This window comes from Porites lutea, chromosome 4, assembly GCF_958299795.1.
Source record: "Porites lutea chromosome 4, jaPorLute2.1, whole genome shotgun sequence".
Taxonomy (NCBI): domain Eukaryota; kingdom Metazoa; phylum Cnidaria; class Anthozoa; order Scleractinia; family Poritidae; genus Porites; species Porites lutea.
In genome coordinates, this window is record NC_133204.1 from 5,978,660 (window position 1) to 6,005,585 (window position 26,926).

General features: G+C 38.9%; 2 protein-coding genes across 2 annotated transcripts; one reads left to right on the top strand and one right to left on the bottom strand.

The window, feature by feature from the left end:
- Positions 1–1,107: 1,107 nt before the first annotated feature.
- On the top strand, positions 1,108–21,604 carry LOC140934080 (uncharacterized). Its single transcript, XM_073383763.1, has 20 exons — positions 1,108–1,226; positions 1,824–2,348; positions 3,052–3,798; positions 4,694–4,758; positions 4,896–4,976; positions 5,105–5,225; positions 5,679–5,804; positions 6,453–6,522; positions 7,493–7,601; positions 8,301–8,347; positions 8,765–8,894; positions 9,153–9,259; positions 14,259–14,367; positions 15,126–15,276; positions 15,771–15,837; positions 16,500–16,566; positions 18,120–18,199; positions 18,625–18,751; positions 20,008–20,049; positions 20,906–21,604. The coding sequence occupies exons 1-20, from the start codon at positions 1,169–1,171 to the stop codon at positions 21,053–21,055; spliced, it is 2,979 nt and encodes a 992-aa protein (XP_073239864.1). The 5' UTR covers positions 1,108–1,168; the 3' UTR covers positions 21,056–21,604.
- A 3,524-nt stretch (positions 21,605–25,128) lies between these two features.
- LOC140934010 (uncharacterized) lies at positions 25,129–26,656 on the bottom strand. Its single transcript, XM_073383696.1, has one exon. It carries the CDS (start codon positions 26,520–26,522, stop codon positions 25,704–25,706), a length of 819 nt encoding a protein of 272 aa, XP_073239797.1. The 5' UTR covers positions 26,523–26,656; the 3' UTR covers positions 25,129–25,703.
- Between the last annotated feature and the right edge of the window lie 270 nt (positions 26,657–26,926).

Here is a 26,926-nt window from a genome sequence, read left to right on the forward strand (position 1 = left end):
CCAAGTAACGTAATCAAGTAAAGATATTTTGCTGACATTGAATTAATTGTCGAGACTGCAACGAGATCGCCCATTGAACTTGAGTGAGGTCGTTGAATAGCAGTGCTAGATCTATAATTTGATAAAACGTTTGTGACGTAAAAACTCCCGGTAATCATCAGTTGAAGTGCTAGCGTTGGGAAAGATCTTGAGATAACATGAGAAAATATAAGCCATGACCACATCATCATTTATATATATGTCAATTGAAGTGAGAACAAAAAGATTTTTGAATGATATTTAATTTGTAGGAAATATAGTCAATTTGAACATTATTGAATATTAAAATAAAAATTGAAAATTGCCTTGATAGTGATGTGGTAACGATAGGTCACATCGCAAAGATTCTTATTTAAGTGTTGTTAACATTTTCAGCCCCAAGAATAATCAGCACGAAATTTCTCCTTGAAATATTAATTCTATAGAATCATCAATGTGTAATAAGGACAACAGATGAGAATTTGACTTGCGATATGTCAGGGTTTAAAGGATTAATATACTGAATACGTCAACAAATGAAGCTCACAAAGAAAAAAATAATCTCCACTCTAGCTCAGACCTTGCCAAACTGGGAATACAAAAGACAACTCTCCTTATTATCGAGCAGATGTCTGCTAGTTTTTATGAACTAGATTTATTTTTCTTTGGTTAAGCCGGATACTCTCTGATTCATATCCTCTGTATACTTGCTGCTTATTGCACGATGTTCTAGTTTAAGTGTCTTCTAAACAGGAAAAAAAATAAACTTTCTTCCCTGATTTTGATTCTACGCAACTTTCTGTCATGTCTTAACCAAAATTGTCAACTGTAAACCGCTTACTGCCGTTCCCGCCTTTTAATGATGCCGAAGTTGTCATAGGAACGCAAATAGGCGATTTATGAAGGGATGCCCTGTTGATTTAGAAACTTCCGACTTCAAGTTTTCTTTTAAAAGTCATCAATATCCATTAAAAGAGCTTTTTGGCTGTTTGATTACGACAGGTGAAGTTTCTCATTCAAAGCAAACAACACTTCTTCGCAAAGGCGAAGAAAGAGACGTCTTCTTTTACTTACACAGCGTTCTTGAAAGGCAGTCATAAAAACACTGATCAGCTCAATTGCTGAGTCACTTAGCCCCACTGTGATTGCTATGGGTGTTGAGTATTGGATACTACTGATTGTTTTCATAGGATGCTATAAACGATCAGGTTTGTTGCCGAATATTTTGCTTTTTGTCGAATTTATGAGTCGGCTGAGCTAGTCATACAATAGCAATTACTAATACTGTTATGAGGGTTACATGGCAAATCCGTAACAAACCTAATTCTATTATTAAGAAGTTCTTATAGTGGAAGAAAATTTGCAATCCCAGTTCCTTGCAATTGTTATTATAGAGCATCGTTTCGGCGCCTTCTTCATATGATAAAAAAGTCCATCTTGATATTAAAGAGCCTTCCCTTCGATCTTCATTAAAGTGACGAATTCTGTTTCAAAATCAAATTTCGGGTTGCACGTAATGCGAATAAGCTGCATTATCTTTGTGTCCCAGAATGCACCACTGAAAGGAAAGCTAATAATCCGTCGGTCGCGAAAGAAGTTCCGGCTTTCATAGTTGCCGTATCTCTAGAATAAATTTAAAGCAACTAATAAAATCATCAATAATAATTTAATAGTTAACGTGTAATCACATGGGCCCGAGCGGAATTAAGGATAACTGAATTTCACTAGAAAAGGTATAATTTCAAAGATTTCACAAAATTCGTATCGAAGAAAGTAATTTTGCTCATTTTTCTCTAAAATGACAGGTCAAACATGCCCACATCAGCCAAGAGTTGCTTTTGCAGTCGACTCGTCTCAATCAATTTCCAATCAAGAATTTAAAGATCAACTCACCTTGGTCACAAGCATCGTGACAAATTCTTTAACAAGCCCTAAAGACGTTGCAATTGCCTTGTACAACACACAAGTCCGCGTAAACATCACATTTGACCGATTCAATTCTTTTACCAATTTACGAAACGCAATTTCTGATCTACCACTTTTGGATTCAGCAAAGGACGAAAGTGATCTAGTAAACCTTTTTAATACAAAGTTCACCAAACTTCCAGAAGTTTTCATGATGATAAAGAAGGAAAGGAATGCAACGTATTCAGCAGGATTTAAAATCCCGGATGGAAGGCTTGGAAATGTAAAGAAGATTGCAGTCACTTTTGGAGTTAAAAGCAATATCGGGAGCATTGCTGACTTTCACAGAGTATTTCAGTATAAAAAATCTGAAGAATTCAACCCTTACTCACAATACAGCAAGATTTCGAAGACCCTGTGTTACGGTAGGTTTGTTTAATATGTTTTGAGGGTAGACATTGGTGTGTTGGTTGACCCGAATTTTAAACGCATGCACTGGTCGTAGAATAAACGCCAGGATAGATTCTTTACATATTTCTCATTCGCGGCTGTGAAGTCAGAAGGTCAGAGACGGTCACGCGACCTGACTTTTCCCGCGTTTGCCGTTTTTTTGCCAGCCGCAGTTTCAACGTGTGCTTGTGCTTTTAAGAGGTTTTTTGCCGGACGGTTTATAAAAATAATAACAATGAATTCGAATAAGTAAACAATAAATAAATAAAATTAATAAGATCGGCCTCAAGAGGGAAATATGAGTTAATTTATTTCCCAAGATTTTATTGACAGCAGTAAGCTTCCACTATAGGCACCCCATCTCGATTCCATGAAACGTTAATACGACCAATGAGATATTTCTATAAAATAGGATTACTGTTTAGTATGGGGACTTAGCATTGTAACTTCGAGATGTAACTGTGAGTACGCTCGATTGGCTTTTCTATGGTGTAGGAAAACTCAGCCTTATCCGGAAAAGATCCATTCGATTAACCCGCTGCAGTTATAATTTCAAAAGAAGTCGCATCGCGTCTAATCTAGACATTTTTTTTTATAAAGACTATTCAGGAAAAATACAGAATCTATTGCTATGCCAAAAAAAAGGGCTAATCGAACACACCCTCCATTTCGTTGTAGCTTTGGTTTCGCCGTCAACAAGCGTTCCCAAAACAGAAAACTCACCGAAGCAGCCCGTTGGAACCTCCTCTGATCTCCCAAGTTACATATTAAATTCCGTGCCATACGATATTACCAGCACTCTGGCCACTGGAATGAATTATTCTGCACTAAAGTCACCTTTAATGACCGCTTCGCCTTTGACAGCTTCCTACATACTGAGTACACAAAATGGGTTTAATGAAACAAATGATTCCTTGCCAACAATAAAAAGGACGTCAAGTCTAATACTAGCGACTTATGCTTCCCATATGACGTACTCAGGACAAGGAAAAACGTCCCTTTCAAAGGGACGTGTCTCGTTGTCGATTAAACCTTCGCAAAAAGCAAGTACAAAGCCTTCTTCCCTGCTAGTGATGTCTAAGAAAAGGGATTTACCACAAACAGTAAACACTGAAACACAAGGTTTCTTACGTACAAGAAAGTGGTCGTCAAGCTTTTTACAAACGACTTGTGCCTCTCATATGACGCCGTACCCTGCACAAGGAAAAACTTTCCCTTCGATAACACCTTCACTTGAAAAAAGCACTAGGCCATCGTCGACAATTTCTGTTTCATCTCAGGAGGGGGATTTATCAGATACAACAAACCTTTTACCAAGCTCTGTCAAAATTGTGCCCTCCACTGCCGTTAAAGAATTGATCACGCAGACTGTCAACAGTTCCATAGAAGTAAAAAATGACGACTTTATAGATAAACTACTACGAGGTGAGTGCTGATCATAGAACGCTCTGTACTGAAGTTTGGTAAGCTTATCACTATATATTACTATAAAAGATGTCAAGCTTCATGCCCCGTTACAGGTGGAAGAACATTCAAACAGTCTTAAAAGCCGATGCTGTGTTGAACAAGGTTTAAAACTGTTTTCTTTATTAATTAAAAGCTTCTATAACTGTTTTTCAGTGTTGCTAACTCTTCGCAAACGAATTAGGCACGATCGAGCTATATTATCCATTGTGCCACGGAGCGTTTTCTCGCGAATTAGCTAGTATGAATACGGCTAAAAATAACATTTTTTAATAAATATTCTTTGCCTATTCTTGCCGCAAACGGCAAACGTCAATTTGTCGTACGTGTCAAAGTTTCCCTATTCTTGTCGTTTATTGTCAGCACTACTCCTAAACGAAAATTAGTAGTTTCACGCCAGTTTCATCCATAAGAATTTTTTGGAGCTGTTCTTGTCTGCTCATTTCCTACTTTGAGAAATTTCTGGCGTTTGCCGTTTGCCGTAAACGTGACTCTTACTCTACTTGGGCCTTTTACTCCAGCGCCGATGGCGCTTGCTGAGCATCATGGGTAAGATAACTGGTAGCTCATTGTGCGTTTCAAATTTTTCCTTGCAAGTGACGTCCATACGACTGGGATCGTCCGCACCACTTTAGCTAGTGACACATAGCCAAACGAAATTCAAATGTAGATACACTATCCTATTTTATCAAGATCCGTTGTCTGCTGTGGAGCAGCATAACTTGACCTGATTAAAGGACAAAACATCATGGGTATAATGTTTTTTGATCTTAGGTTCATATAGTGGCTTTTAATTCGTTTTCTATAATTTGAAAGTAAACGGTCAGTTGACGTCAATCTATTTTGTTCATCGCAGATCGCCATTTTATCCTTAACTTCAACAGCAACGAAATTGCCACCGACAACAAAACGCTTATACAGGCAAGTGTTGATTTTTGACATTTTGCCGATCTCGATTATGTCGGTCCATAAACTGTTTCCTGGAACAGAATGTTGTCTGAAGAGCTTTTTATTCTTCCACATGTACACCTCACTTGAAAATATTTGTTCGTTGGCAGGATTATTTCAATAAAGCAGCTTCCCTTTTAAGATACGGGGACTTTCTTGACAACGCTTTGAACTCATCTCAACAACTACACGTACGTCAAAATGTTTTGATTTCGATTTTTTTAAGTTCTTTGCTTTGTTAATTGATGCCTGAAGTTGTTCAGCATACAGTAAGGACGAAATTAAAAACGTAATCGGTGATCGACCGGTTTCATTTCAGGAGCTATCTACGTGCATGGCGGTACTACATGCCTTGGAAAGGTTTACTGCGATGGTTGGGCATACACTTGGACAAAGAAATGCGTCTGTTTTACATTCAAGCTACTTTGCTGGAGGACTTGGTAAATTGCTTACAAAGCTTGCATTATCAGTGTTTTTTTCTTAAGGATTGAAAAGCGCCTAAAATGAGTCATGGAGGTTACTTAAGGCAGTCAATAGCAGTTATGGGAGGCTTGTTAGCTCTAGTTTACCAATATGTTTGAACACTATGGTTACAATATATTGTTTGTTCTGTAAAGTCTTACACTGTGGATGACGAAAAAAGCAATTGATAATAATAATACTTAAAAAAGAAGAAGAGGAAGAAACATAATAAGAAAACTAAGACGATGGTGATTATGACGACAACGACTAAGACGATGACGAAGATAACGACGATGACGATGACGATGATGATGATGATGATGATGATGATGATGATGATGATGATAAGCTGTATAGCATTTTTCATTTGTGTTTGTGAACAAACATTTGTAAGATTTTTTACTTGGTTATATTTCTTTCTTTTTTTCAAGTTTGCCACATATTTGTAGTTCAAATTTCAACCTTCGAGGGAATACAGTTGGGCTCTTTGGACGCTGATAACAGTACCATCATTTTTCCAAGGGGCGTGTTTGGTCACATGTCCAATAAAAGAAATGGTGAGTCGTGCAGCTGATAGCAGGCCTTTAGGTCTTCATATGGTTAAGGGCGTGTTCGATTAACAGTATTCCGGAATAAGAATAAAATTGAAAAAAAAATTCTAAAATCATTTGTTTTGGCATTCGTTGCATTGCAATGTCTATAAATCTGCTTGAAATAAAATATTCCAATGCATGTAGCGTTTACGTTGACAAAAAATCACGAAAGAAGAGATTTATAACAAAATGTTTGCGTATTCTTTTTCTGGAATACATTCAATGGAACGCAGCCTAAGTGTCAGTACCGATAAAAGAAATGTATTAACTAGTTTATTTATGTTGTTTGCAACCGCCCGTTCCGTTCACTTTGTTTTGAAGAACTTCTAGGCTTAAACCCTACTTATCTTTACCTCTCGGCGCAAAAAAAATACGCCATGAGAAATTAATCCAACTCAATCAAATTTTATCTTCTGGCGCCATCTGTATAAGCTGAAAGACAGCGAGTACGTCAACCAATCAGAAAGCGGGATTCGCGATAGATATAATAAATACAAGGTAATTTATATTTTTCCAATGCACGTATAAGAAAGAGTTTATCACTGACCTGTTTACGCATGTATTGAAAAACAACCAACGTATGACTCTCTTAAATCTTTTAAATTCCTTTAGAGACTGGCGTTTTGATCACTTTGGTGTTTGATCCATTTCAGCAGCTCCGAGAGCGGGGAGCATTTCCGAGGTATGTTAGCTACAGTCTCAGTCAAAATGGTTGGGACACTTTGGGGTCTCCTTGTCCCCTCAATGTTGGTGTACAAGATTTGGTGACCAAACCGCGATAAACAACTTTGAGAGGGACGAGGGGAGCACGAGAAGGGAAAAAACAGCGTTTGGTTAAAGTGTCCCAACTATTTTTGTCTGAGACTGTAGTATTGAGTCTTATTGCTAGAGCTGCGCTCTAAGTGTTTCCTTTGCATTGCACAATTCTAAAACTAACAAACAGGTTTGCATCTCAGAACAAAACGTGGACTGACGAATCAATGAGAATTAGGTCATGTAAAGATTTGTTTAATCTTGCATCATTAATTGTAAGTGGTAACAATGAAATCAAGCACTAACCTAAAATTAAAAGCGGATGTGAAACTGCTGTTGTTACTGACTGTACTTTAAGATAAAAACACAAGCGCATAAGGATGTTGTAACCCGTTTCAGGTCTCAGATAGTAGGCACGTCGCGAAAACAATTAAGGTCAAGTGAAAATAAAACTTGTGTTATCTAAGAAAGGTCGGGGGGGGGGGGGGCGGTTACTTCCCCGTCCTCTCAACCCCAGCCCCCGCGCACTGAGTTGTTTGTAGATATTGCAATGGATGCACATTCTTGGAAACTGGTCAGGAACAGAAGGATGCTGGGAAACATAAAAAACTGTCAAAACTTCCAAAATGAATGATACTTTTAATTGTTCGGGCTTCCTTTTCCAGTGCATCAACCTACCATTCCCCTATAAGGCCTACCTGAGACATAAGATTTCATGCATTTGCCGTCAAACATGAAATTCATCTTTATTCAGTAAAACTGACGCACAGTTTTTCCGAAGGTTTGTGTTTAATAAATTCACGAGCTGTCCTGCTAGTTCAGTCAAAAAAGGGCTTATTTTTTTTTCAATCGCGTTAGGCAATATTGCGTATTCCTGTTGTTGTTTGTTGATATTTTAGCTTTGGCGCTGACCATTACATTGTGAGCAAGATTGTCAACGCCTTTACCAGGCCTCCTCCACTCTATCCATTGCCCAGACCTATTCAAATTAACTTGCGTCATTTTGAAGTAAGTATGAGAGCCACTTAACTGCTCGCTAAGTCAACTAGTCTTCTTTTCTCGAAAATTTTAATGGATGCGCCGGGGAATCTTTTTGAGCTCTTTTTATGACAGCCGTGCACAGGTCAAAACGGGCGTAAGGAGCTAAATAATACTTCCATTTCTCTGGCCATGCAGTTTTTTAAACAATGAGAGATTTCCATGCCACAGTTGAATGGCTTCAACACTTTCTTTTAAACCTCCATGTTCATCTACTCCTTCAGTTTCATTTAAACTCGACCCAAAATTTAAAGTTTTTTTAATTGTTATATGAAGTAATTAAATAATTTCTTTTCAAAAAATAATTTTGCTGCTTTCAAGCATCTTTCAACGGACAAAATCCGATCTTTGAAACACCCTTAGTTTTTGATACAAAGAACTAATAATTACAAAAAGACAAAAACACCCTCTAAACATCTTAATTACAAGTAGCCACAGTGATAAGAAGGATGTTCAAACCCGGCCTGTTAGTATTGAGGAATTTTTTATTTTGCGGGGTTTGACTTCATCCTGGTAGTGCTGGTGTTATGAAACAGTATTTAGTTCATCAAAGAAAGTATTTGCTAATTATTTGAACTTCTATGATATAAATGGTGTTTGAGTATCTTATCGCATGCGTGATTGTCAACCGTTTGTGTATCTTTATCTTGAATGCTTACTTCTTGACAGGATGCTTACCATGAACCACACTGTGTTTTCTGGGATTATACAAATGCGTACGTATGATTTAGTTTTGGTAGTTGCCAAGAAATTCATCATAAAGAGTAGAGGCCGGATTTCAGTAATACATGGCGGCGCGAAGATGCGAAATTTGTCTTCGAGTGTTGTTTTTTTTATGTTTGATTTATTATTATTTGTCTTATTTTTTTTTCATGACAAGAACAGAAATTTCGTATCTCTAAGCTGTAATCAAACTATTTATTATATAAAAACCAATGCCATTAGCTATAGCATGTGTAGCTATATCAACGTTGATAGTGTTTTAACTTGTGAGGAAAAAGAGGAACATGTTATTTTCATCATGTTTTAGCTCCATAACTCACCTGGCATTTCATTGGTATTATATAATAAATTACTTGGCTTGATTTCCCTTGACTTGGACCTTCTAATTTTATAACGCCCTTCTTTTTTAGTGGAATAAGCGCAAAGTTTGGGAAATGGTCCAGACGTGGCTGTCGTGTATTTTACAGTAACGACGGATTTACCGAGTGCCATTGCGATCACATGACCAACTACGCAGTACTCATGCGCGTAAAAGAACAGGTTAGGTACAATTTCATCGTTGTGTCTTGTTCTTCCGTTCAGGGAACTACAAATTTAAGTAAACAGAGGATACTGTTATAAATATGTAAAGTATTCCTAGCGTTAATTATCAAAGTAGAATTGCTGAACGTGCTCCAACGCGGTTTTACAATAACTAAGTGGTTTGGCGTTCGTTTTTTTAGTCGAGAGTTACAACAATTTGTCTGAATTAAGGACAGAAGTGAAAGTGACGTAACGATTCCATTTGCTTTGTTTCAGGTTTTGGATGTTTCTGATGAGTTCATCTTAACAGTCATCACGTATATCGGCTGTTCCGTGTCTATTTTTAGTGCATTTTTGACAGTTATAACATTCCTATCATTACCGTAAGTAATAACAACTCTTATCATTTTGTCAGGCACTTTTTCTTTAGTTTTGTTTCTTCTCCTCATTTAAGCGACACGTTAAAAACAGATCTTTCGCAGTTGGTAACTGTCAGGTTGCTCGCCAGTGGTCGGTTAACTAGGTGCAGATTACCCCTAGTCCACCGGGACAGCTTTTGCCAGAACTTATATGCCTTTTTGTTTTTCACTCTTATTTTAAAAGAATAATTAACTTGTCGATCCCTGACACTACAAAAAGTAATAATAATAATAATAAGATATAAATAAATAAATAAAACAACAGCAACAACAAAAAACCTTTGCTGGCTACTCAAGGCCACGTCTAAGAAATGATGGCGAAACTGTTTTTCTAGAGTTTATCATATGACACTCGCGTGCAATTTCGTTGTAAAACTATTATAGAAAAAAAGTCCCTTATGAGGGCCGTACACGCCAAGGTCGGGCCGGACAGAAAATTATTTGGCTCTCGTTAAAGCTCGTTAAAGACGCACGGACCTCGCTCGCTGCGCTAGACCTCGAGCCAAATATATTTCCTCCCACTCGGTTAATACTTGTGGTTGGGGAAAAGCGAAAAGGGCCTCATTTGCACTCAAGGTACCATAGACTTTACGTGCGCGGTTTCCGGCGGTTTCGCTCTTCATTGCTTCGGCCTTCCGCCGAAGACACAATCAGCCTGCAGCCGACCCAGAAGCACCTCCGCCGCACTCAATCGCCGCATGCGAGAGGAAAAAACGCTGGTAACTAGAGTATCCCGCTTGCTGATCGTTGTTTGCCAGGAGGAGGCCACAGGCTCCTGTTACTAGCCCTAGCTATTTTCATGGCAATTGCATCGCACAGGATGCCTAAATGTTTTTGACAACATGCAATTAAAGCCGCTTTTACTTGACTTGAGAATTGACCTCCCGAGGGAGAACTCTTTGTCAGCACGTAAGTAATTATTCAAATTTAGGTCGGTCCAACATTTACCGCGGGAGATTCAAAGCGAGTCCGTGTGGTATGCGAGATTCTGAGGAAAGGGCTTGCGAGAATGTTTTAGTAAAAAAATTCCTTAATGACCAAAAGATAGAAATGTTCACTTTGTAACCACTTTGAAATAATTTTAACTTGAAACTCACTAGAAGGCCTCTCGCCTAAATTATAAAAATATGGCATGTAATAAAAGCCATATAACTTTAATTTTTACGCTACAACTGGCAGCCTGTCGTTTCACTGCAGAGTCATTTCGCTCAATTCGCGGCAGTCTTTTGGCGTCAATTTGGAAACAAAACTGCAAGAAGACCTTTGGTTTTAGCTATGTTGTTATGTTGAAGTTTGTATAAGCCATGACTAACATGAAACGTGGTGGTCCTTAGAGCCGTTGGTTTGTTATTTCATGGCATCGAAAACTTCGGGCGACAAAGAAACAGACTTAAGGATAGCGCCTCTACGTGCGCAATCTGCATTCCTGTGTTCTTCTTATCGATACTACTTAAATTTGCGCTGGATTTGTTTTATTTTGCTCAATGAATTCAAAGTGTGTCTTTGAAGTGGCTCGGCTTTAAATGAAGAGAATCTAGTTCATAATGCAGTGAAACGAAACAAAAAATGCTCTGCAGAGAATCGACTTCGATTCGTAAATGCAGCGAAAGGAGTTTGTTACGAAACGACCCGGGCATACTGCTTCGATCACAAGATCGATTTTCTTTCCTTGGTCTTCCCCGGGTTCAAATCCTTGGACATGCTTTTAATCCCGTTTTGTTATACTGCGGAACTTTTCGTCTTTTGTCGGCTTCAGGTCATTTTCTTTTCTAAGCCCGACGCCGAAATTCTCTTTGAATTTCTCGCGCTTTCTGGTGCTTGTTGAATGTGAAGGCGAGTTCACACTGATATATTGCATAAGGGAAGACTCAGTCTGCCAAAGAAAAAAAAAAAGCCATAAATCACTGGTGACGTTCTTTTAAAGATATTTTATTCGAAGTGATTGTAATTCAGGCTTGAAAACATATCTGGAAAACATTTTCACATCATTTTAACTGCAGCTAGGGCGCGACTAATCCAGCATAGCAACAGGAACGAAAGCACGGCGTATAAGTTAACATTTTACTAGGTAGCGAGCGAGCTTGGGTGCTCTGAATTGCATTGAGTTGGGTATCAGTAAAACATTTATACTGGAGCTGAGTTTGGCTACTTGAAATTTCAAATGAAAAATAAAGGAGTTTTTTAAAAAACTGTGTTGCTTCGTCGAAACGTCAATTGCTTTTTCTCTTTATCATAGAAAGTTCGGAATCTGGCCTGAGTGGACTGTCCCCAGAAGATCTCGTCGGCAGTATACGACATTTTACAACAACATATGGATAAATGAATAATTACAATTTAAAAATAGTATTAATAAAAACCTTTTTGCAAAACAACTTTTCCTGAGCACAGTGCACTTGAAAATAACCTTGCATCCAGTCCCTGTTAGCTATATTATATAATGATCGCTTATAATCACTAGAAGATCAAGAGTTTTCATGGAGCAGTCCGTCTGTTTATGGCTTTAATTTTCCTCTTCATTAATCCATGTGTGGCTCTTCTGATGTCTTTCTTGAAAAAGGCGTAGACGATGGGGTTGACAGCCAAGTTGATGATATAGAGGAGATAAATTATTTTCTTGGCAGTGGGATGGACAACGCAGGTTTTTAAAACGAAGCAGTAGCAAATATAGTTTCCTCCGGCGAAGGTGATATTGAAAAATATTAGAAGCAGGATGATCATCATCGACGTCCTACTTTCGGGGCGCGAAGGTTGATTGCAGCAGGTTGTGGGGGACTGTGAGTAAATGGCTCGGTTGTAGGAAAGTTGATGGGTAAGAATGATCTCTTGGCGCCGCATCTCCCTGACAATACATAACAGGCGAAAAATGACCAACAGAAAGAAGATGCAGGGGTAAACTTGAAACGTTAAAATTCTGTTGGCCTCGAAAACAAGGGTGAAAACATCGTTGCCTTGGTAAGAAAACAAAGCCGGCAATGTGAAGAAGATCAATGGCGTTATCCAGCCTGTAAGAATCAGGATATTCTGCCTGCTTGTTTTTGAACTGGTAAAAGTTGCATACTTTAGTGGCTTAACGACAGCTAGATATCGATCAGCGGCCAGCACACAGAGGTTTGTCGTAGAGCAATAGATGAACGTAAAACATACTTTGTACCATATTCCAGCGTGGCTAAGGTCTATCTTGTGAAAGAAGTTGGAAATACACATGACAGGAAAATAGCTAAGCGCTGCGAAAAAATCCGACACGGCAAGCGATACGATGAGGCAGTTAGTTGAAGTACGGAGACTTGCCTTGAAGATAATGAGTAAGATGATCAGCGCGTTTCCAAGTAAGGCCATCGCCGAAAAGAACAATCCAAAAAACCAGTACCACATGATCGTCAAAAAAAAGATGAGATTGATTTCGACGGCAATTTTAGAATGTCCTCCGGAAGCATCACGCGGTCAGTTGTAAAAGGCAGTTACGTGTCTCATTTGTTTTATATAGACACCTGTTAATTAAAAATTGAACAGAATATACACAATAGCATGATGCACCTTTCAGTGGGAGGGTGATTTTTTTCCCTCTTCGCCAAATAATAATTATAAAATTGCAACCAAATGATTTAGAATGCTTAATACAACGCACTGACATTCATATGAATGAAACGCCTGATAAAAAATGCTGCTCTTTGCACTGTGCGGCCCGCGATGCTCACAACAAATTTAACTCATCGGTTCAATTAATCAAAACTAGTATCTTAGAAATAAATCTTCTTTTTTTTTCAATCTAAGGCGAAATTTAGCAACAAGCAGCTTATCAAAATTATCTAAAAGTAAAGGTATTATTGTCAAAAGACTGTCGTGAATAAGCGTTTAATGCTAGCGTCACTGCGTTAAATGGGTGCCGAATTGAAAAGAAGAATTATGTAATACTAGGCTGGTAACCACCAAATTTTTATTAGCAAATTGCTTATGTGGTCATGTAGAAAAATGCAAGTTCAATCAGCATTCTGTCCTTATAAGAAGCGGCGTAATGAGCCAGTGTTTTAATTTCACTGAAAAGCCACCAATCTCGTTACCCCTAGGAATAAGTTTGAAAAGCCACCAATTCACAACACAATTGCATTACATGCAATGTAATTAGGCACAGCTGCGCTGTAACTCAAACGAAGAAGAACTAGCTGCAGTAGATTTTCTTTTAAAACGTCCAGGTTATATGAACAATCGGTGTAAAGAACGAGAGCATAGGGAAAAGAAAAATTAATCAGGTCGGAAGGAGAACTGACCGCTTCCTTGTTTTTATTTTCAAATGAAATAGTCTCGTATATTTTTCATTTCTTTCTGTCCACTTTCATAATTCATTTCTCCTTGTCTTTTTCTGCCTGTTTGTTACCACAAAGAAATAGATGCAATTAGATTTTGTTCGTTTTTGTTTACGGCTCTTTTTGTTTGTTTGTCACTGCCACTGCTGTTGCGTTTGTTGTTGTATTGTTGCATCTCGCGGAACTTCGTTAAAAAGTAGGCCCTAATTCGTTCTGGTGTAGCCCCGAAGCATTTACATCTCCGAAGAACCCCAATAAAACCTTATGCTACGTTAAGGCTTGAAAAGATGGATAAGCTGCCCCATCTTCCTAAGTAAGGAAATCCGGATTCCGAAATCCAGTAAAATGTTTGCTTGCTTGTGGAATCCGGAATCTGGCACATTTTTGCTGTGGAATCCAGAATTCTGGGCTTTGGAACACAGCCAAATGAATCCGGTTTCCCACTAACGACCGAAATTCAGAATCCAAATTCCCCGGACAAAGGCTAGAATCCACTACATGAAATCCGGAATCCACGACGTGGAATCCAGATTCCAAGACTGTCTTGGATTCCCTGGCATGGGGCGATGCCCTTGGGTCTCCGAGAATGTTACACTGTTACGAAACGCATAAAAGACTTATAACCTGTTTCTAACTCAGTTCAATATACATTTCATTCACAGGATTATAAAATCAGAAATCACAAAGATCCATTTAAATCTAAGTATTGCTGTGGGGATTGCACAAGTCCTTTTCCTCGCAGCGGGATCCGAGAAGCTTGTTGGAAAAACGGTATATATTTAAGGAAAGGAAAGCCCATATTGTTAGTACTTAATTGACATTCTTGCTTGGAAAGTTAACGAAAGTTGTTGAGGACGCACAGGAGCGAATACTATGATTGATGATAAGTGTTTCCCATTTAAACCATAAGAAGTCGCCATTTCTAGCTTTCGACACATGCATTCTTGTCCCTCAGAGCTACTCTCTTGTCTTTCAAAAACTGACTGCACGTGATCAGTAATAAATATTCTCCCGAAGGAGGCTGAATGTACCTTTTCATACCAATTTTTTATTCATTTATTTAGTTTTCTCATGAGATGATCGAAGTTTGTCCAAGAGACGATCTTAAGACGTTCTATCCACCTGAAGCAGACGGACAGAGCGTGTTAATCGATATCCAAACTCATTCAAATTTTCATGAAATTAACTTATTTATTTATTTGTTTGATTTACTCAACCACTTCATACACAAAATAACAGCATTACCCTGATTCAGTTTAAAACGAAAAAAATTATCGTGATAGCTGCATAATTACAATCGGCAAAATACATCTTGAATTACAATACAGTCCTGTTTTAAACAAGAACAGTTACATAAAAACAACGTAGTAAGATCAAAATAAAAAGGATTAATTTCTACTGAGTTATAATTTTTAAGGTTGAACCAAGTACCTCTATGATAGTAGAAAAATGACTTGATTATATATCAAAGGTCACCCATTCCAGCCTAAAGTCTAACGAAATTTTATTTGACGTATATTCTTTTACAGGTTATTTGCAAACTATACACTGGTCTGTCATTCTACTTTTTTATGTCTGTGTTCACTTGGATGTTTGTTGAAGGCGTACATCTTTATCAAATGATTGTGATTGCTTTTGTCAGTAGAAGTATGATGAAGTTCTACGTTGCTCTTGGCTGGGGTAAGTTTAATTTACTTCCAATCCACCGTAATTTTAGGGCTTTGTAATAGGTACGTCAGGCCCATTGCCTGGTTTTGATCCGGAAATCAGGAAAAATATGTGGATATGTATTTCCATGCCATTATGACAGGTTTAATCGAAAGCAGATGACTGGAAAGTATTAGAAAAATATAATTACGTGGTTTGAGTTGGTTACAATGAATAGAAATGAGATGATTAAACTTTAAAATCCCCATAAGCAGGATCGTATTTAAGTGGACCTCTTCTTACAGTGGCGGGGAGGAGAGGGGTGGGGGGGGGGGGGGGTGGGGGAGGTGCGTCGGCCCCCGACGAACCACCCCAGCGTACGGACCTGCCGGCCTGTAGATTGCCTAGATGTTTCTTCATTTTTTATCGCGGAGCTTCGTAGGATCGATAAGGCGAACTTTTCAACAACAACGTGGTTTACGGTAGATGGAAAGTACTTAAAGAGCATAATTTTTTTGACTGTTTAGGTCTTCCTGCCTGTGCTGTTGTGATTGCTTCAAGCATTGCGCAAGATGGATTTGGAACACCGAAGTTGTGAGTTTCTTTATTAGCCTGTTCCGGGAGTTCAGATGGTGAGGGGCGAGTTAAATAGTCTTTTTTTTTGAAATTCTATTTTATAATTATATAATTTTTTTTTCGCTCGTACGTTTTTCTCCCACTCGTCGCTCCTTGAACAAGCACATCTGAACGCCTGGACTACGCTATTTCTTTATTTTTTTTTTCAGGTACGTAAATAAATTTTCTGTTAAGTTGAAAGTGTTAAGCGTCGCCCCATGCATTTAAGAGAATCTAAGGTCTTGGATTCTGGACTTCACGCTTTGGATTCCGGATTCCAGAAAATGGATTGCGGACTCCTTGTCGGTGAAGCTTGGATTCCGGATTCCACGAGCAAAAAAAAACCGGAATCCGGTTACCCGTAAGCAGTGTTTTCAAGAGCTATCATATGATGCTGACGAGGCTATACCAGGGGCTGATGAATTTCAAGTAATTTATACCCTAGATATCTCCATTTTGGTCCTGAAAGTCTTGTGTTTCTTTCGATCGATGGAATGGGTTAATCCGAGATAAAATATGCTCTCTTTGTTAACCATAAATTAAAAAAAAAAATGAAACAATAAATAACTGATAAATAAAAAAATCTGGGATAACAGCAAAAAAAATGACCACTAAACCGTATTTGTTTGTTTGTTTGTTAGCTGCTGGTTATCTTCTGTGGGTGGTGCAATATGGGGCTTTGTTGGACCGGCCGTGGCTGTTATAGGGGTAAGATCGTCCCTGATGTAACGTGGGTATAAGGGACTGTGCAATAATTATCAGGAGGGGGGGGGGGGGGGCGCTAAAAAACTAGAGTTATCTAGCATAAACTTAGACAGTACCCCCCCTCCCAAACAAAAAAAATTAAGTTCTAACCCCCCTCTGTTATGTTAAAAATAACGTCGCATCCCCCCACCACCACCACGACCCACCCAAGATTTACACAAAGCATTTGCTAAGTACCGGGTGCTTACTACATTGGCTCATAATCGAAAACTTCTGAAGCCAGAAAGAGAAAGGAGCAGAGAAAAAAAATCAAAGAACAGGAGATTGAACGCTTCAAATAACAGACGAAAAAGAGCTTGCATTATATTTAGATGCTTGGGAGGAGAGCTTGATGAACTTTGGTATGAGCCAGATATATATGGAATTCAGCAAATCGATTCAGTCGATGAAGAAACATTACTTTTATTCCCATCAAAAACCGACAAAGCTTGTCTACGAGATCTGTTTGATTCCCATTGTTTTATGGGGGAAGCTGAAAAACAAGTTCATGATTTTTGCTTTACAAAGGATCAGCTCAATTGATTAGAAGACAGGTTAAAATTTATCAGTTGTGAATTTGTTTTTCATTTTGATGGAATATTTTCAATAATCGTTAAACAGCTGTTCGTATTGCCTGTATTGAGAATCGTTTATTGCGTTTAATTTTATTTACATTTCGAATAAAACTTAAGGCCCCCCCTCTCCGTCAAATGACTGATTTTACTTTGAGCCCCCCCCGATCTTGGCAGCAATTTTATGTAATGCCCCCCCTCTAGTTTTTCAGCCCCCCCTCCTGATAATTATTGCACAGTCCCTAACTTGATTGTGTCTTATTAGTTACAGCTATCCGATGAGAAATGAGATGAAGACTGATCATTTTTTATGACTCATCATCATCATCTCTTCGTTGCCGATGGAACATTTTATTTAGTTCTCCGCTAATGCTCCCCAACTGAGCAGTGACTCATTCTACCTAGGTCCTCTCTCCTTGGGCTCAAACATCCTCAAGTGCCTCCAGCATCGGGTTCTTCTAACTCATTTCATTAACCACCAGGAAACATTTGCCTCTCAAGCATTGCCCTGACTTCTCACTGCTCAGGCACACATACTTTTTGCCAAATTTGGCAAAAGGTATTTCATGGGCGGTTAATAGGTGTCATTCTTTGTTTCGCATGTTGGTTCAATCGCGGGCGTTGTCATCTTGTGCTACTACTTCCCCACTATTGAGCACAGTGACAACGTTAGTTCAGTTTTCGTAATAAGAAGGTTTTACGCGAGGTGCTTATTAGCCTTCCACCCAACCCCCAATTTGGACGCCAGGGGATCACTCTTTTTCTGGCCTCTACCCTTCAGTCTGCTCGGTATGGGTGGCCCTGTAAGGATTATAAAACTCCAGCCAACATATATACATTTTAAGGTCATGATACATGCAAAAAACACACCATGGTAAGTGATCCCATCAGAATAGAAAGTTTTAACTTATCTGGCAAAAAATTTCACTGTTTTTTCGTTGGCAGATTAATTTGTTTGTTTTGGTTCGAGTTCTTTGCGTCAGGGTAAACATCAACAAAGAGGAAGGAACAAAGGCACAGCTAAGGTACTTTAAGGATGGCTAGTTTAAAGTGTCAGATTGTGGGCAGTATATTTCTCCGAACATTTTAAATATTTTCATATATTCTACATACATGCTAACTTGATTGAGGGGAAATATAGGCTACATTATGAATTTGTCTCCTTGTAAGATTTCTTGCAATAAAGATTTCACCCAGAGCTGTGGCTGCTAGCTCTACTTATTTGTTGGGTTGCTGTTATTTTACCCTGCACGATGCGGTAAATTATGCCAACAAATTCTTATCACAACGACTTTTTTTTCCTTCAAATAGTTTAATACACCTGACCTCTTTGCATCCGCGTTATTCTAACGGGAACTCAAGTTCTCTTTTAGGACAGTTTAAGATCTACCAGCCTGAGCGGTGTATGTTAAACATTTCAATTTTTCCATTTTTTTCTTTTCTTTTTCAGAACAACTGCCCGCGTTTCACCCATTTTGCTTCCTCTTCTGGGTATATCCTGGGTGTTTGGAGTATTCGCTGTCAATGACGACACAGTTGTGTTTCAGTATATCTTTACAATATCCAACTCAATACAGGTATGTGCAAGGAATCAAGAGGAATTATCTGATCCAAAGAATTTGCATTGCTACATAGTTGGATGAGTTGAGAGTACATAAGTTTGGTTACTATAAACTGAATACTTTTGTTATCAAATTGCTTAATAAAAACTATTATTTGAGATATACTAATTGGTAATTCACGAAACATAAAAGGTAAGTTAACTAACAAGTGCCCCAGATCGAGTGGGTTTTATGTCGAGAGGTAAAATCAGACTTGATACCCGGAGAAAAAACTTTTTTTAGCCGAGTGACAACCCACATGTAAATCCACGCCACATTATCGGTGGGAGGCGTCTTGCCTTCGAGCAGGCTCTGACTTGTGCAAATTCGGGGAAGATTTCTACGCAACCCCTAATGAATTCTTTGAAAGTGGTGTTATTAAAAGTAGTTATGTATTGGTGTTGCTGGTCATGATTTCACTGTAGCACAAGAATTGCTGACAGGAATTTTTTCTTTTGGTATTAACTATATCTTTCCTAAGGGGAACTGTTAATAGGGTTTGTTATCTGAAATATTCTTTTGCCTTTAACGGGATCTCATACGCCGCCGACTTTCGCTCCGCGACATTTGCTGTTGGTCACTGTCTGATGAGACTATCGGTAGCCTACGTGGCAGGCGTCGAAACAACCTCTTTTCCAGGGTTCTCTCCCACCCGTCCCTTCGGAGTGAGAGACGTGTAGGAGAGAGAACCTGGGAACGAGGCTGGCGTGGAAAGGGATAGTGGAAGAGGGGAAAAGGGGAATCGTAGCCTTTAAAAACTTGATGGTTCTCATATTCCGCCAACGACATCTTGCGTCATGACCGCCGGTACTTTGCCTGGGATACTGTTTCAATATGAGAATAAAAGTTGCCGTCAACAGAGGCCGGCACAACACGGAAAATTGACTGGACTTCAACTTGGAAGGCATGTCGGAGGTAAAGACTTACACTGTTTCTTTGTTCAGGCGTCGTATGTTCTCATATGTCGGAACAGTACCCGTGAGGCGGTACTGGTTACTATGTAGAGGTAGATTGGTGGCATTTGAGAACCAGGCGTAATGTCGGTAAGCCTACAAACTAGACTTCGCAGGCCCGTTGGCAGCAAAACCTGTGATGGCTGTTGTTGTCGGTGTTCTGTTTTTGTTCCAATAATATACCAGTGCAGTTGGTTTTGTATCTTATACAGTACACTACCAGCAGCTTTGTTGTAGGTGGTGCATAGTTTGATGTTGGCTTATTTTACTCAATTCTAGGGACTACTGATTTTCGCTTTCCATTGTGCCGGTAACTCAGAGGTATCTTTTGAGTAGTTTACGTATCTTACGCATTAGTAGAGAAGGAGTCTTCTAGGTTTGAAGCTTTTTCATTCAGTTTGTCATGAACCAAGTATGCGCTAACGAAACAAGTAAAGGGCCAAGTGGTCTGTAATATATGATACATATGATTTCGTTTTCCGATTTGCGGTTCAGACGCCGAACTTTTTATGAGCCGAAACTTGTTCAAATTGGGAGAAAAAACGGCATTTCGGTCAAACTGCTTGCAAAATACATTATAATAATTTGTGCATTAGGTTCGGCTCATGAAAAGTTCGGCGTCTGAATCAAAGCCGTTCCAAGGTCGCTCCAAAGTCGAAATTTCCGGCCGGGCTAGGGGGGAAGAACGTTTGAGCCGTTCAAAATGAAATAGGCGTTCCAAACCGATTCAGACGCCCGACTTTTCAAGTACTTGATTTACTGTGAAGCCTTAGGTTCGGCTCATGAAATGTTCGGAGTCTGAATCGAACCTTGTATAAAAGGATATAGAGTACTGAATACACAAGGTAGATTTTAAACAAATCTGACCGGCAACGATTGCAATTATTGTTGAGGATCAGTCTTACTGAGGGGGGAACGTTATTAGGTAAAACAAAAACAAAAACCTCCAACACACAGTTCACGGTTTTAATTTGAATTAAGCAAAATTTAGATTAATGCAGAATTAAGCCAATAAAATTTCGTTCTCATACATGATCGTCACCGCGATAGCTGAAAGTTTTGCCCAGATTTGCTTCAAGCGAGCCTCATCAGAAATCTCCCTGAAAAGCTGAATTAATTGGTTGAGAAAACAGCCTAACTAAACTAGTTTTGTTTTCCTCTATTTTCTCTACATTAGGTGCGTCATGAGTTTCAGAGAAAAGCTTCCCATCTAAGTCTTATGAGAGGTTTTACCAGCCCTTCCTCGCCCACCACTATCCGAATGTCTCGAATATCACAGCAAGATTTCAATAAAAAGAAGAATGGATGGGTTGGGGGGAAACTGTAGTGCCATTTAAGGTGGAAAATCATGACAAAATCCCATTCACAGCAAATTAAAGCTTGGACATGTTTAAAAATCTGTTCAGGCGGTTAAACACGATTTAAACTTGTTTCATTCATAAAAACTGCTTACTGATTTGTATAGTGATTACAAACTTAGCACAAATTACAAAAGAGAAAAAAAATGTTGAATTTCGTTTGAATCTTTTGTGAAAACCTGTGTTCCAGTTTTCCGTGTCTATTTTTCATTTTTTAAACTTGGTTTAATTACTAAACATGTTTTATAGTTGGTGTTAAGGGGGCAAACGTCTATCAACAGTGATCTGTCCAATGCCCCGTCCACACGTATCCGGATATTTTCTCTTTGTCTTATTCGTCTGTCCACAGGAAGAGGGTGTTTGAATTTCGGGCACCAATGCAAAGACGCAGGTTTTCGAAAACAGTCCCCCGCCGAGTGGAGTCTTATGAAAACGCCGAATTGTCGTTTTCACGCGGACGCACGAAAACAGAGGTCTTCGCGCGAATGACCTGATGTCATTCATCGCACAGCACATCCTCTGTAAGGGATGCGGCTATAGTTACATGGTTTTAGAGTTTTCGTGTTGACGGCAAAAATGAAGAATAAAACAAAAGATTTGAATACACAACTTTTGGATGCATACATTTTTAAAAAGAAGAAAAATTCCCGTTTTCAAAAGTGCCCGGATGCGTGTGGACGTGGCCTTGGTTACACGCTCTGTTTTCAGCAGAAAACTGAGTCTTTTGCAAAGACTTCTGGGACTGTTAATAGCGACAGAAAAAAAAAAAAGCGCTGTTCTTTTGCGTGTTTCCATCGTAAACGAAGCGGGCGTGGAACGCGAGACACCGACGCGCTTGTCTCCCGCTCTACGTAAACGTGCTCACTTGAAGAACGCAAAACAACAGGCTAGAAATTTACTTTCGTACGGATAATAAATCTATCTGGAGGAAATACTTCATAGTACGGTCTTCGGTCTCCTTTTGTTTGAATCGTCACAGTCCTCAAGATCTATAAAGACACTTCGCGTAGAGCGAAAGTGATAGTACTGCATTTCCCCCTTTTCACCAAAATGATAACCAGCTACTTGTAAATATAACTAAAATTGGCACAAACTTAGTGGTCCAAGACCAAAATATAACCTTGACAAAGTATGATCCTCAGAATAAGTGTTTCATACGTACCCTACATTTTTATAATGACAACATGAGTTATTCACATCATTTCCCACGCAATAATTTAAAAAGAAACTGACACATACAGGACTCTGTAAGCTTTTTGGCAAAATACGTTTTAAGGAGCTGTGTCACGGCCGTTCAGTTTAATAATTGTTGTTTTTGTTTTGTTTTTTCATATGATGCCAATTACACGTGCCCTTTTTTTATTCGCTACGGGGCTCGCGAAATACTTGCGAATGACAAAATCAAGGATTTGTGTTAGAAGAAATTCAGAGTGTCCCCCAAGCGTTATATAAAATGTCACAAGAAACAAAATATAAACTTTAAAAAACTGTTAGGCGAACATCTTGTCAAAAACCACGCTTGCAATCCGTTTCAGTCTTCTTCAAATTAATTTTCCGTTCGTGCCTCAGTTTTGTATTCGCTCTTAGTTGTTCATGCCTTCTTCAGTTCTATGCAGTTATTTTTATGCTTGGTGGCAGTTCCCAACTTGTTTGAATTTTGATGAATTTCGTGACATAGCTCTTTTAAGGAAGCGGTTTTCAACAGTTTTTTTACTTTTTTTAATTTTTGGACAAATCCCTCGTTGATACTGCTCTGAGATCAAGTTCCGGTCGTAGAATAATACAACACAGTGTACAAATGTATAAAGACGAATTTCTTTTAAGAAATTAAAATTTCTGATGTTCACTTTCTATATACACGATAAATTTTGCATGTACTTTCATATTCTTATAATGTATATTTATTACCGTAAGATTCATAACTTTTCACTGACCAATAGCTCACGGTATCAGTCTGATTAGTCATCGTTGCCTGCAAGGTGACTCTGAGATTAAGAAAAACTTTTGTCTTTGTAGTACGTGTATATCATTTCCAGTATAATTTTATATTGTTACCCACTCATGCGATCAGTGCCTTGAGTTAAAAACTATTGTCCTGCACCTTATACCAATTAATAATAAATAAATGAATAAGTAATTGAATAAAAATAAATAAAAATTTTTCATCTAAAAGGCGAAGTTTTGCCTCTGTTTCATAAGTTTTTACATTAAGATGCATTTTATTTGTTGTTTAAAGCATTATATACAAACTGAACAAAGCAGAAAGAGGCTTGTTTTGAATTCGAGTGTCTCGCTAACAATCGTTGTTATATTGTCTGGATGATGCAGATTACAAAGTTATACTCCCTGACTATTTCCCTCGAATAAACGCCACATTCTACTAATTGGGTGCGCCGTTTATTCGTGAGCGGCGTTTAATCGACAAGTAATTACTGCAAGTGGAATCCGAATGACAGAATGTCCCTTTTTCGTGCGCATTCATTGATTTGAATGTGCCAGATGGAAAATGTCTGTGCAATATATTAAAAAGAGAAAAAAATCAACCACACCGGCATCTTAAACTAACTTCGCCTTCTATGTACCCCCCCCCCCCCCCACCCCCCCAATGTGCAGTCGAGTGCATAAGAAGGGGTTTGGCATGATTCCTCGCGAAGTGTCAAGCCGCGAGGTTTATAATCTCCTCGCGCGTGAAGCGCGCGTGTATTACACAAGCATCGCAAGGCCAGCGTGATTTCCTCTTGGCTATAAATGTATCATTTGCTGGCACTGTCTCAACAAGTTCATGCATGTTTAGAATGGAGACCAATGGAGAAACTGATCATCTTCAACATGACTTGTTTGTGGACATTTCATACAAATTCACTCTTGCATGGGGGTTTGTTTCTTATGCATGTACACGAATACTATGAACACTTGCCTAAGTGGTAAAAAATTGGTACTTTCTACGTGGATTCAGTGCTTTATGGTGAATGCCCACACATTCAATAATCATAAGTCATGATCACTTTAGTAATTCTAGGGGTGGCGAATGGTACCTCGAAAAACGTGGGTCTCGAAAAATTTTGGTAGGAACTCGAAATCTCGAAAGCATTTTTGATCACTCTCAAAGTCTCGTTTTAGCATGGTTTGTTTTTACCTTTTTTGAGTCTCGAAACTTTTTACCAAAGAGTCTCGGGCTCAGATTTCTAACTAGGACCTCGGCGTCTCGGCGAGTCTCGGATTTTACCATTCGCCACCCCTAATTCTCATGAACCGCATCCTTAATGACATTGCTACTTGTAATTTTCTATTTCAGTGACTGTGTTTGCACTTTACTGTTACAAACAATAGTTGGCAAGTGTGATTATGTACCAAAACAAGTGCAGACACTTTAAATTATAGCTGTTGTTTGCCTAACAATAATTTTTCCTCCAATTACCAGCATTTTGTGGTTGTTTTCACTGCGGCATTATCTCCTAGTATTGCCATCCACTCACTTCTACTGACACATTTCACGAATAATTATTACACTTAAGGGTGAGCTTTTATTAAGCAAATGCAACTGCATATTAGCCGGCAGTTATCAACTATCACCCCCATTTCCTTTTGACCATAATTACACATGAAGGAGGGTCAAATGGGGTGAACATGGGGAGATGGGACCTCTGCAGCATTCGCTAATAACAGCGACCCCATTTAAATCTCAGAAGATCCTTTTTAAAGCCAGAGCACTAGGTTCAAATTTAATCCACAGGAGGTTAAGTACATCTCATCTTCCAATATTAGACCTGCCCTCCCCAGTTACATGATTTACTTCTTTTCTCTCCTGTCCTCCCACCCCTTATGGGCTTTACTTCATTTCTCCCTTGTCCTCCCACCCCTTATGGGCTCTCCTCCCCTCCGAGCTTCGCGAGGTTCTGCGATACACGTATTTCTAGTATAATATATCCCTAGTGTGTGGGGCATTGCTTCCAGTGACAAGTGAAAAATTCGACAACAGAGATGAAAACTTTGACCATCTCCATTTTTAACTTTTGGTGTGAAATTGTTAATTCAATAACGATGTGATTAATTGCTTTATTTAAATGTACAAAAAAACAAAAGAAGTCAATGAGCTGTAAAAGATATCAAAATACCGCAAAGCCGCGCCGTAATAACTCATATTGAATACCGGTATAGGCCAGTTTGTTTATTGTGATATAATCCGTCCTATAGAAGTCTAATACGTCTTGATAACTGCTTATTTAAATGTTGTTGGTAAGGTTACACGCCATACTAAAATGAAGAACTGTGCTGACGTTTCCATCACAAGACTCAACGTACACAGGATCAAATTAGTAGCACGCAGCATGAGCGAGCAGTTTTTCATTGACTACAATATTTCTAATAGTATTTAGCAATTTATTGCGCTTGAATGGACGCGCAGACGCTTTGCAAATTTGAGAATCATTCTTTACAAGTGTGAAAATAAAGACTTTAATTTACTCTGAGTGATACAAGAGTATTTTTATATGCTTATTGTGTCATGAAAAGCCATCGTTTAATATCATACGTTATTTTTTTTTTGCATGTGACTGAGATTAGTACTGTACTAGCAGTTAAAGGAAGTCACGCGAAAAAAATAATTTGAAAACATGATCACAACCACTCGGATTCCTCACCTAAAGCTATGCTTGCCAAATATTCATACCTCCGCTCCATTCTTTTTAAGTGCTTGTCTTTCTGTTTTAAAGCGTTTTCGTGCATGATAGCTTTAGCCATCATCGAGTCCAACATTTGTGCCATTTCTTGTAAAATATTTCCGGTATCAGTGTATTTTGGCCGTGTCTGCGAGATTATGTCCGCCTCTGAAGCTGAAGACTCCGAAGACGAGATAAATTGTTCCTGAATACCACAATAACTGTCGCTCCCCTGATCATTTCGTCTGCCCTTCCCGTTATGAATCGTTTCTTGCGAAACCCAAGCGTGGTCTCTTTTACTAATTTTATCGGGTGTAACAGTGATTGAAGACACTTTCTCATCTGATCTACCTTGGGTATTGCTATTGGTGTTAATAATGCTGCCTGTAGTTCCACAGTTTGGCTTGTTCACAACAGCTGCCTCCTGATAGTTATTCCCCGCAAATTTACTTGACTGGAAAACCTTCCCTTTAGTGCCTGCACCCTTTGTATAATCGTCGCTCATTTTACAAAAGTCTGTAGCAGTTACAACGACGTCTTCAGCATCTGCTTCAATGGTTTGACGTCTAACGGTTGTAAAACGATCTCTGTCCTTTATCGACTTAGTCTTAAGATGTCGCGTCGTTTCTGGCTTCTTCAATAGCTTTTGATAATTTTTGATCACGCCATGTAGATATTTTACCATTTCTTTCTCCTCAGTAAGGTTCAACTCCAGCTCATTGTGCTTGCCACGTAGTTTTTTGTTCTCATTTATAAGAGTCTCCAGGTGCTTATCCATGGGTCAAGGGGTGATAACAGGAGCTGTTTAGTTTCAGAAAACAGTGATGCGTAGAACACTACACAAGTAGATGAGATAGAGATGCGATAGCAAAAATATCGCGTGTTGGAATTTAAGACTGTCACGAGATCCAGTCAGGCAAAGTTACTTATTAACGTATACCACACGGAAGCTCACACGGCGAGGTGATCTTTCTGTTACGCAACAACGATTCTCACCCGTGAGCTTGGGGTACTGGTTACCAGTGCACTGGCATACGTCACTGATTTTTCTTCTAACTATTTCCTTTTTCTTTTTTTATTGCAATTTGCAATTGTGTCGACCTTGGGAGACAGCCCACTGGCAAAAATAATATTACCTTAGATGACAGGATTTGCATATTGTACGCGAGATTTGGACACCAC

Coding starts and splice junctions, on each gene's coding strand:
- LOC140934080 (XM_073383763.1), top strand. CDS start 1,169: ATGGGTGTTGAGTATTGGATACTACTGATTGTTTTCATAGGATGCTAT. Junction 5,805..6,452: donor CATGTCCAATAAAAGAAATG/GTGAGTCGTGCA, acceptor AAATTCCTTTAG/AGACTGGCGTTTTGATCACT. Junction 20,050..20,905: donor ATTGTGCCGGTAACTCAGAG/GTATCTTTTGAG, acceptor TCTCTACATTAG/GTGCGTCATGAGTTTCAGAG.
- LOC140934010 (XM_073383696.1), bottom strand. CDS start 26,522: ATGGATAAGCACCTGGAGACTCTTATAAATGAGAACAAAAAACTACGT.